Source organism: Colobus angolensis, unplaced genomic scaffold (assembly GCF_000951035.1).
Source record: "Colobus angolensis palliatus isolate OR3802 unplaced genomic scaffold, Cang.pa_1.0 Scaffold142, whole genome shotgun sequence".
In the NCBI taxonomy this organism is placed as follows: Eukaryota; Metazoa; Chordata; class Mammalia; order Primates; family Cercopithecidae; genus Colobus; species Colobus angolensis.
This window is the reverse complement of record NW_012114511.1, coordinates 5856875-5868176: the sequence shown is the minus strand read 5'-3', so window position 1 is coordinate 5868176 and position 11302 is coordinate 5856875. Positions and strand designations below refer to the sequence as shown.

At 35.5% G+C, this 11302-nt stretch overlaps 1 protein-coding gene across 2 annotated transcripts in view; it reads right to left on the bottom strand.

Annotated features, from left to right (window-relative positions):
• LOC105507012 (ankyrin repeat and KH domain-containing protein 1-like) overlaps positions 1-11302 on the bottom strand; it is a 67200-nt gene that overhangs the window by 22427 nt on the left and 33471 nt on the right. Inside the window, exons 2-5 of one of the 2 annotated variants that reach the window (XM_011935354.1) lie at positions 6191-6344; positions 3524-3680; positions 1874-2021; positions 989-1136 (exon numbers count right to left, since the gene is read on the bottom strand). In XM_011935354.1, coding sequence (XP_011790744.1) covers positions 989-1136; positions 1874-2021; positions 3524-3680; positions 6191-6344 — 607 coding nt within the window. The remainder of the gene's footprint in view (positions 1-988; positions 1137-1873; positions 2022-3523; positions 3681-6190; positions 6345-11302) is intronic. The other variant, XM_011935355.1, reaches the window with a different exon arrangement.

The window sequence follows — 11302 nt, the reverse complement described above, 5'->3', positions numbered from 1 at the left end:
GGTTGCAGTTAGCCGAGATCGTGCCACTGCACTCCAGCCTGGGTGACAGAGCGAGACTCCATCTCAAAAATAAATAAATAAATAAATAATTAAAAAATCTTATTAGTAAATGTATTCCACAAACTCAACATGTAAAACCCTATAGGGTAAACACTCAGATTTATCTATAATCTAAAGGGTTTTGTATTGAAGATAAAGAATTATAAGAAATGCAGTTTATAAATCTTGCCTCCATATATATTACATACATAAGGTATGTGACATATTGTTATAAGACACATACATAGTAAAATGGTTACTATAGAACAAATTAACATTTTTCTCACATAGTTACCCAATTTTGCCCCCTGTGGCAAGAGCAGCATAATCTACTCATTTAGCAAAAAATCCTGAATATAATACACTATTATTAATTATAGTCCTCATGTTGTACATCAGACTTTTTGACTTGTTCATTCCACATATTTGCTACTTTGCATCCTTCTACCTACTTCTCCCATTTCTTCTCCCTACCCCTGAGCTGGTAAACAACATCTTATCTCTATATATTTAACTCTTTTTGTAAATTTTCAATATTCCACATGTAAATGAGATCATGCATACGTATGTCCATAAGAATGTGGGAAAAAAAAGTGAGATCATGCAATACTTTTCTTTCTGTGTCTGGCTTATTTCACTTAGCATGATGTCCTTCAGGTCCATCCATGCTGTGGCAAATGGCAGGATCTCCTCCTTTTTTTAAGTCTGAATAATATTCCATTATGTTCATACCACAAAAACTCAATCTTGACTAAAGGAGAATCTAAGTGTGCTTTTAAAGACTTTTGAGGATATCAAATTACTTTGTATTTTACTCAAAGATTCTACATAAAGGCTAAGATTTTTCTGTAGCTTTATACTGGTTTTCCTCAGAAATCTAATTTTTCTCTCTCTCAGGTAACAATTATGTCAATTTTTTCTCCCAATTAAGACATCATTTTCTACATACCTGTTGCAGACTGGGAGTTGACATCAGCATCATGAAGAAGTAATAATTTCACAATATCTAAGTAACCTCCACTGGAAGCTGCCATCAGGGGAGTTATGTCTCCTTTATTCCCTCGATCTTCAACATTAGCATGCATAGCAAGCAATACCTTTTAAACACATATACACACAGATAAATTGTTAATTCTTACTATTCAATAGTATTTCTAGAGAATATACTGAATCTCTGAAGATATTCTTCTAGAATAGGGGTCAGGAAAAATCAATAATGACCTTTTGAAAAAATTATGCCAATTTTCACTGCTCAACATGCCAGGTTACATGCTACATTTTACAGTATCATTACATATTAATATTTAAATAAAATATGCAATCATATTGGCCATCCTATTATAAAATGTGATGGCTCTTGTCAAAGAATGTTATGCTTGAGGTTATCTAGCTAAAGAACACTATACTCAACTATACTCACAAGACAGAAACTGGTAAAAACATGGTTAATTCCCAGTACTGTTCTAACATAGAAGGAAAAAAAATTAAAACAATTGGGGTAACCTGAATGTGATGAAAATAATGACTACTTTCCATTATAGTTGTATATTATTTCAAAGGACAAATTTAAAATTATTATTATATCTATTTGTTTCTTAATCATTAGGATTAGCTTTGAGTAAGTGGCAGAAAAATGGACCATTCTCAGTTGCATGTACAGGCAACAAAATAAACTGTGTATCTGTTTCTACTTTACCTACTACCAAAAAGGGAAGGGGGATGGGGGAAGAGAAGACTCTGGCCTCTAATTATAATCTATCTTATAAGTGACAAAAATAAATAAAACATCAAAACCCTTCCACAATTTTAATCACTAAAGATTATTTCTGCTTACTTGTGCTAATTCATAATACCCTGCTGAACAAGCCAAACACAGCAGGCTTTCTCCTTCTTCTGTATGTTCATTTACACTTCTGCCTTCATCTAGCAACTTACGAACAGCATTAACATCCCCATCTGAACAAGCTTCTGCTAGACTGCGACTGGAAACAAAACCATTCAATGATTAACCGAAACAAAAAGACTCAGGGGTCCTATGATAAATTATATTAAATATAAATAATCACACAAAGAAAAATGTTAATACAGTAAGAGAAAAAAATTATATGAACATATTACTTGCTGAGCATCTTGTTTGGAACTTCAATTATTCACGTTTATCAACCAAGCCAGAAAGCCAGTGAGTGAATCTGAAACCAGCTGTCATTTTTATCTTTTAAAATCTCCTAACATATTATAACAAATTTTAAATAAAGTTTTTTAAAGCATTAGACCAAGCATGTCCAACCCATGGCCCAGGACAGCTTTGAAAGCAACCCAACACAAATTTGTAAACTTTCTTTAAACATTACGAAATTTTTTTGCAATTTTTTTTTCCTTTCGCTCATCAGCTATCATTAGTGTTTGTATTCTGTTTTGTTTTGTTTTTGAGACAGAGTCTCACTCTGTTGACCAGGCTAGAATGCAGTGGCACAATCTTGGCTCACTGCAACCTCCACCTCCCAGGTTCAAGTGATTCTTGTGTCTTAGCCTCTCAAGTAGCTGGGATTACAGATGTGTGCCACCATACCTGGCTAATTTTTGTATTTTTAGGAGAGATGAGTTTTCACCATGTTGTCCAGGCTGATTTTGAACTCCTGGCTTCAAGTGATCCACCTACCTTAGCCTCCCAAAGTGCCTGGTTACAGACATGAGCCACCATGTCCGGCCTCTAGTAGTTGTATTTTATGTGTGGCCCAAGACAATTCTTCTTCTTCCAATGTAGCCCAGGGAACCCAAAATTTGGACACCCCTGTATTAGATGCACAAGTTTTTAAACTCTACTTATATAATGATTCCCAAAGATATTTTGGGATATAATCCTATGGCTGAAATTTTTACTTAGTAACAGTGAAGGCGAAAACCTAAGAAAACTATTTTACCACAGAATGACTAACCAGACCACTGAGTCTCCAACTTTAATGTGTACGAGTTACTCATATTTCTTGTTAAAATGCAGATTCTGATTCAGTAGACATGGAGTAGGGTCCGGGATTCTGCATTTCTCACAAGCTCTGAGGTGATGCTGATACTGCTAGCCCATGGACCATATCTGAGTAGCAAGCAACTAGACTACTGCATTAGTAACTCGTTTCATGTATCAGTACTCAAGCAATCAGTTTAGAGTTTACTATAATAACTTTTAGAATAAGTAACTTCCTTATAACTGGAAAACAGATCTTATTCAGTTTGGATTTCTCATAGATTCTAGTGTAATACATTCCACAAGAATGCTCAATGAATAAGAGCTGAATGAAGAAACAAAAATATCCATTTTTATAGCTACATAATACATATACATTTATATATCCACTTAAAATGTAATATCCATTCAGCTAAATAAAGTTTATAAGCTCCACCAAAAGATATATTCAACCAAAATTCGCTACTTTCCCAAAATCTACTCAAGAAAATGTCTAATACTCAAAAGTCATTAAACACATACGTGTCCACTTGTCCTGCATTGTGGCTGTTTTCTGCTTTCATCCGTGTCAGTGCAGCAGCAGCTTCATCCAGTGCACAACTAACTGAGGATGTCAGTCTCCGGAGTACTTCAGGATCTGCAAAAGCTTTACCATCAGCAGTTGACAATTTGCCAATTCCTTCAGTGTGCATCAATCAATCAGGTAGTGCAGGACAAAAAAAAAAAAGTATAAAAGTGCAAATTGTAATATTTCTAAACACTATTATCTAGGAAAAAGAAATGGTATAGAATCCATAGGTTAGGTTGACAGAAGATAAGGTTCATCATTTCAATTCTGCCACTAATGTCAAAAGGCCATGGCATAACCACCTATGTTTTAGTCTTTCTACCTTTACAATGCACATATTAATTTGTCCTCTACCTAATCCATATGTAACTTCACATGATGCTAACTGTATCAAATAAATGAGATTTCTCTCAAAATACATAGTCACACCATAAGATCTCTAGTACAGGATATCTGATTATACTATTTTCAGTAGTATCTTCAGAGGGGGGATAGTCTCTAATATTATAACAAACAATTCAATTGTTTCTTCCTTTGGTCACAACTATCTTCCGGGGCCATGCTTTAAATTAAATTCATTCTTATAAATAAAACTAAAATTAAAAATTATATACACAACACTCAATGAATTTATATCATTTATAAAGAGCTACCACAGAATTTACTAATAATATAAAATGAATGCAAACTAAAATGGTGAGGTATTTTTCATTTATGAAATTGACAAGACAATGTCTGAGGTGTGAGGTCCTCTCAAAAACTGTTGATTTTTGAGTGAATAAATAAATAAATACAGGCACAAACCTGAGGGACTAATTTAATAATAGTTGTCAAATTTTTATTTTACTTATTTATTTTTTGAGACAGAGTCTTGCTCTGTCACCCAGACTGAAGTGCAGTGACACGATCCCGGCTCACTGCAACCTCTGCCTCCTGGGTTCAAGCGATTCTCCTGCCTCAGTCTCTCGAGTAGCTGGGATTACAGGTGTGTGCCACCACACCCAGTTAATTTTTGTGTTTTTTAAGTAAAGACGAGGTTTCACCATGTTGGCCAGACTGGTCTTGAACTCTTGACCTCAAGTGACCCGCCTGCCTCAGCCTCCCAAAGTGCTGGGATTACAGGCATAAGCCATGGCGCCCAGTCAGTTGCCAAAATTTTAAATGCAAATATATTCTTACCCACTGATAACACTTTCTAAAAATCTGTCCTAAAGAGATACTTGCACAAATAAAAAACGTTACTGATATATAAGGTTATAAACTATAGCATTATTTGTGATATTAAAAAACTGGATATAAGCTAAAATTGGTAAAATTAATTATGGATCATCCAAGCAACAGAATATTATGGTACCCTTCAATAAAAAGAGAAAGACTAATATAAACTGTCATGGAAGGATGCCTACAATAAATTATATGGGGAAAAAAAGTTGTATTTTGTGTATTATGATCCTACTTCATTTTTAACAATCATGTATATTCAAACATATACATGTATTTATATTACCACAAGGAGAAAAGTCTAGAAGTATATGTAAACCTTGACAGAAAATGGGAAGGTTTTGTTATCTACTTAATATATTTCATATCACTTTAGCTGTTTTATAATGTGTATTACATATAAAAAAATTAGCTATTTAAAATCAAGTTAAACATAAAGCAAATACACAAGTAATCAATATGCAGCTCCCTAAATCAGTACAGATAAAGAAGTCATAAATGATTAACTAAATTTATCTCCCACATTTTTATTATATAATGGCTAACAGGTAAGTTTTCTTTGATAACTAGACGATTACCTTTTCTTTCTTTTTTTTTTTTTCCAGACAGAGTCTCGCTCTGTTGCCCAGGATGGAGTGCAATGGAGTGATCTCGGCTCACTGCAACCTCCACCTCCAGGGTTCAAGCAATTCTTCTGCCTCAGTGTCGCCCGAGTAGCTGGGACTACAGGCGCACACTAACACACCCGGCTAATTTTTTTCTATTTTAGTAGATACAGGGTTTCACCATGTTCCCCAGGGTGGTCTCAAACTCCTGAGGCTCAGGCAATCCGCCTGCCTCGGCCCCCCAAAGTGCTGGGATTACAGGCGTGAGCCACTGCGCCAGGATGCTGATTATCTTAATACCTTAAAAATATAAGACTTGAGCCCAGGCCGGGCGCGGTGGCTCAAGCCTGTAATCCCAGCACTTTGGGAGGCCGAGACGGGCGGATCACGAGGTCAGGAGATCGAGACCATCCTGGCTAACACGGTGTCTCTACTAAAAGAATACAAAAAACAAAACTAGCCGGGCGAGGTGGCGGGCGCCTGTAGTCCCAGCTACTCGGGAGGCTGAGGCAGGAGAATGGCGTAAACCCAGGAGGCGGAGCTTGCAGTGAGCTGAGATCCGGCCACTGCACTCCAGCCTGGGCGGCAGAGCGAGACTCCGTCTCAAAAAAAAAAAAGAGTTGAGCCCAGAAATACAAAATGTGAACATTTTCTTTGGGAGATAAAAAGAAAAATAAATTTTAGAGATTTTAAATTTTGTATAATGTCATAGAATTTTGGGGTAATCCCACGTAACTCTGTAAAGAGATCTAGACTTTTAAAGAGATGAAAAAGATAAAACAAAAAAAAAAGTACCTGCTGCCTCTAGCAATGCTTCTAGTCGTGCCTGTGTCTCTGGATCCACAGTGCGTAAGTCTGCTCCTTCTGCAGTACTTGATAAGAATATCTCTGATGTTGTTTTAAGCACTGGGTTATCCAGATCTTCTTGGTCCAAAATAAATGATTCAACCTATTAATGAAATAAAGATGCAATATCCATGAAACTGATATCAATATGATTAGAATAACTACAATTTAAGGTAATACGACTTCTTAATTAGAACTTAAATATAAGCAGAAAAATTATTATAGAAACAAGGGAGTATGGGAATGGACTTTGAAGGACATTGTGACTGTTTACCTTCAGACATGACTACAGGTATAACACAGATACACTAAAGTTTCCTCAAGAGCATTGTATCTTCTGTGACTCATACAGAGCATGAAAAGCAATATTAAGGCCAGTCACAGTGGCCCACGCCTGTGATCCTAGCACTTTGGAGGGCCAGATGGGCAGATCGCTTGAGCTCAGGAGTTTGAGACCAGCCTGGGCAACAAGGTGAAACCCCGTATCTATTAAAAAATAACAATAATAATAATAATACCAAAAAACAGCAGGGGCTGGGCGCGGTGGCTCACACCTGTAATGAGGTCAAGAGTTTGAGACCATCCTGGCCAACATGGTGAAACCTCATCTCTACTAAAAATACAAAAATTAGCCGGGCATGGTGGGGGATGCCTGTAATCCCAGCTACTCAGGAGGCTGAGGCAGAAGAATTGCTTGAACCCAGGAGAAGATGCAGGTTGTTGTGAGCCGAGATCGTGCCATTGCACTCCAGACTGGGCAACAGAGCAAAAACTCCATCTCAAAAAATAAAAATAAAAGCATTTACTTTTTATTGAAACAAGTACACGAACGTAATCCTAAGAAAATCTATATAGACTAGATAGAATATAAACAACAACAACAAAAAAAAACAAAAAAAAAAAACTTGATAGCATAGATAGGTCATTAAGAGAAAAGCTTTCCTCTTTTCTAAATAATTTATTCAATTCTGACTCTGAAATAAGGGAAAATAAAAACTAACCCACTGATACCTGGAGTACTTTAGACAGGAACACTCCATGAGATTAAAAACTATACTTTGTTTACAGTGCTATACTTTGGGCCCATGAATACCTGGCACATAGTATGAATTTAACACATATTTGTCGAAATGAATGAATGTATGAGCAAAAATCAACTTACCAAAATAAACATGTAATGCTCCAATTTCAAATAAAATTAATTCAAAATGAATTTTCTTAAATAAAATTAATATACAATCCTTCTGGGAAGCAATTTGGAAATGTGTATCAAAATACCTTAAAAAACTCACTAAAAAATTATCTGAAAGCCAGACAAAAATTAATGTGCAAGGATATTCACTGCAGCATTAACTGAAATTCCAAAAATGAGGAAAAATTATAATACAGAATTTGATAAATACATGTTGTACATTTACATGATGGACTACTATGCAGTCATTAAAAACAATGTTTTTGTGACCACTGGTTCAGCTGTGAGAAGAAATAAAAAATTTTTAAAAAATGTTTTTGAAGCATATTTAATGGCATATGAGAATATTAATAAAATTAAGTAAAATGCACAAGATTCAAAATAGTATGATTCTTATTTTGCTAAATGTATGTATGTGTATATATGTAAATATAAACATGAGTACTCGTGAATATGTAATATGTATATTATTTACATATTATATGTAATTATATAATATACATATACACATATAACATGCATGGCATATATGATTTGTATAATATATAGATAATATATACGCTACATATATATTACTATAATATGTAAATATGTATAGCCAGGGAAAGTTAACATATTTGTAGATAGAGAAAAACATCAGGAACAGAAAGATTAAGTACTTCTTCAAAGTCACACAGCTAACAAATAAAAAAAGTAAGGTTTCAAACTCAGGCCACATACCTACAGAGTCCATGCTTTTAACCACTAGGATATCACACATTTATAAACAAAGGATCACAGTATCTGGACTACATTATTTGGCCTATCTGGCTAGTTGGTCATCAATTTTCACAATGGACACCAAATAAATATAGCCTAATAAAGACAGTAAAGTTAAAATAATTTAGATTTATTTTATTATCTAATGATGTACTATAATTTTACAAAATGAATCTTTAACTTCAGACCTAAAAACATTGAGCTGTACTGTAACACAGCTTCTTTAACATGTAACTACAGACAAAGATGCCAGATCCAATAGATAAATGCAGGCAACCAGTTGTCAAATGACCTTGAAAGGCAACTGCTCATACAACAGTTTAATGCAAGGCCAAGAAATTAGGAGATATTTGTAGCTATACATACCTGCCAGTTGGGAGGACAGGTAAAAACATCATTCCAGTGGAAAAATTATAAAATTATTTAAAATGGTATTCAGATATTAATATTCCAATTTTATAAATATTATATATCTCCTGCAACATTTTAATAAGCCAATTTAAGGATTTCCAGTAGTCTCTCATTCATTTATCCAATATTTACTAAAGGCCCATTTTAGATATATATTTATCTCTCACTATGATAATACAAAAATGTGGTATTATCACATCAAGAAATAAGAAAGACTCCAACAACTATTACAAAAGGCCTCAAAGAGAAATAAATGATACAACTATATACACTAATGAGGGAGAAATCACTTCCAGCCCTAGTAACCCGTGAAGACTTTGCACAAGCAGCAGCATTTGAATTAGGCTTTGAAGAATGCACAGAATTTCAACAGGTAGTTAGACATAGAGGCAGAGGTGGGCAGAAGAGGAAGCATATTTCAGATAGAGGCAGAAAATGAAATAAAAAATAGGCTTGGAGGCCAGGTATGGTGGCTCACACCTTAATTCCACACTTTGGAAAGCCAAGGCGGACAGATCACTTGAGGCCAGGAGTTTGAGACTAGCCTGGCCAACATGGCAAAACCCTGTCTGTACTAAAAATACAAAATTAGCTGGGTGTGGTGGCACATGATTGTAATCAGCTATATGGGAAGCTAAGGCACAAGAATTGCTTGAACTCAGGAGGCAGAGGTTGCAGTGAGCTGAGATTGTGGCACTGCACTCGTGTTTTTGGGGGGAGGAGGGGGGCTTGGAGATGAATGGTCCACTAAAAAAATGTAAGGTACGAGCCGAGCACAGTGGCTCATGTCTATAAACCCAGCACTTTGGGAAGCCAGGGTGGTGGGATCATTTGAGGCCAGGAGTTTAAGACCAGCCTGGGAACCTAGTGAGACCTTGTCTCTACAAAAAGTTTAAAATTAACCTAGCATCGTGGCATAAAACTGTAGTCCCAGCTACTCATGAGGCTGAGGTAGATCACTTGAGCCCAGAAGTTCAAAGTTACACTGAGCTATGATTGTACCACTGCATTCCACATGGATGACAGAGTAAGACACTGTCTCTGAAAAAAAAAAAAAAAATTAATATAAGGTCTTTCTGCATTGCTGGTAGAAACAGTGGTGCAGCCACCGTGGAAACAGTTTGACAGTTCTCCAAAAGTTAAACATAGAATTACCATATGACCCAATAATTCTACTTCTTAGGTATACACCTAGGAGAATTAAAAATATACATGTTCATACAAAAACTCAAACACAAATGTTCATAGTTGCGTTCTTTATAACAGCCAAAAAGTAGAAACAACCCAAATATCCATCAGTAGATGAACAAAATGTGATCTATGCAATTAAATATTACGCAGCCATCAGAAAGAACAAGTACATGATATAGATGAACCTTGAAAACATTATGTTTAGTGAAAGAAGGGAGACACAAAAGGTCCCAGTATATGATCCCCTTTACATAAATATCCAGCATAGGGAAATCCATAGAGAAAGACAGTAATAGGTTGCCTGGGGAGAGGAGAAGGGAAGAACAGGAGCGACCGTAAATGAGTCTGAAGTTTCTTTTTGGATTGATGAAAATGTTCTGGCATTAGATAGTAGTGATTGCTACACAACCTTGTAAATATACTAAAAATCACTGAAACATAGACTTTAAAATGCTGTATCTTATGGCATATGAATTATAACTCAATTTTTAAAAGATATAAGGTACCTAGAATATAACTATGGCATTAGGCTAGAAAGAACAACTGGGAATAGACTTGAGTAGACCATATAAAAGGTGACAGATTGTTCATTGCCTGCCTGACTACCACCATCAGAGAGAAAGAACCAGTAGCAATGACTTCTTGGGTGACAATAATATTAGTATCACATAAATAAGATGGCACATTCCTAAGTGCTTGGGAAGAATCAATTTCAGAAGAAAAATACAAAATGGTGATGTGTCCCTTGCTTCAGAGGCTATAACTTCTCTGAAAATATAATGCATAAGACAATTTACTGAGTTAATTCTATGTCTTACAGTGGATGTAAACTCAAGTTTCAATTAGGCAATAAGACATAATAGAGAGAACATTACACTGGAGATCAAGAGAATTAGGTTCAAGTGCCAGTTCTATCAGGCATTGTGTGTAAATTCAGACATAATACTCAACCTTTCTGACATTCCATTTCTTCCTCAATAAACAAAGACACTATCTGTCCCACCTACCTTACAGTGCTATTGAAATCCTAAAATGAGGTAATGAAGTAAAAGCATTTTGAAACAATAAACCACCATACAAATATAATTTTTAGAACATGATTCTGTATAATTACAATTCTTTTGTCCTGTCCCTCACCACAGTGTCTATTTTCTCTACCTTTTCAAAGTGGAAGAATCATACTGAGAATCTAACATGATGCATTTTATCAGCACTCACTTGAACTTCTGAGTGTGGTTTTAGGTATTTTACATCTAAGATCTGACCCATATGATAAAATTTTAAATAGCCACAATACTTGTGGGAAAAAAACCAGAATGAGTTATAGTTAATACAAAATCATATAGATAAACGATATGAATACATTTGTGTCAATCAGATTTCCCAAAAAGCACTACTGTTTCCTTTGTCCTACCCTCTTTATAGCTTTAAAAATGTCTGTCTCGGCCGGGCGCGGTGGCTCAAGCCTGTAATCCCAGCACTTTGGGAGGCCGAGACGGGCGGATCAC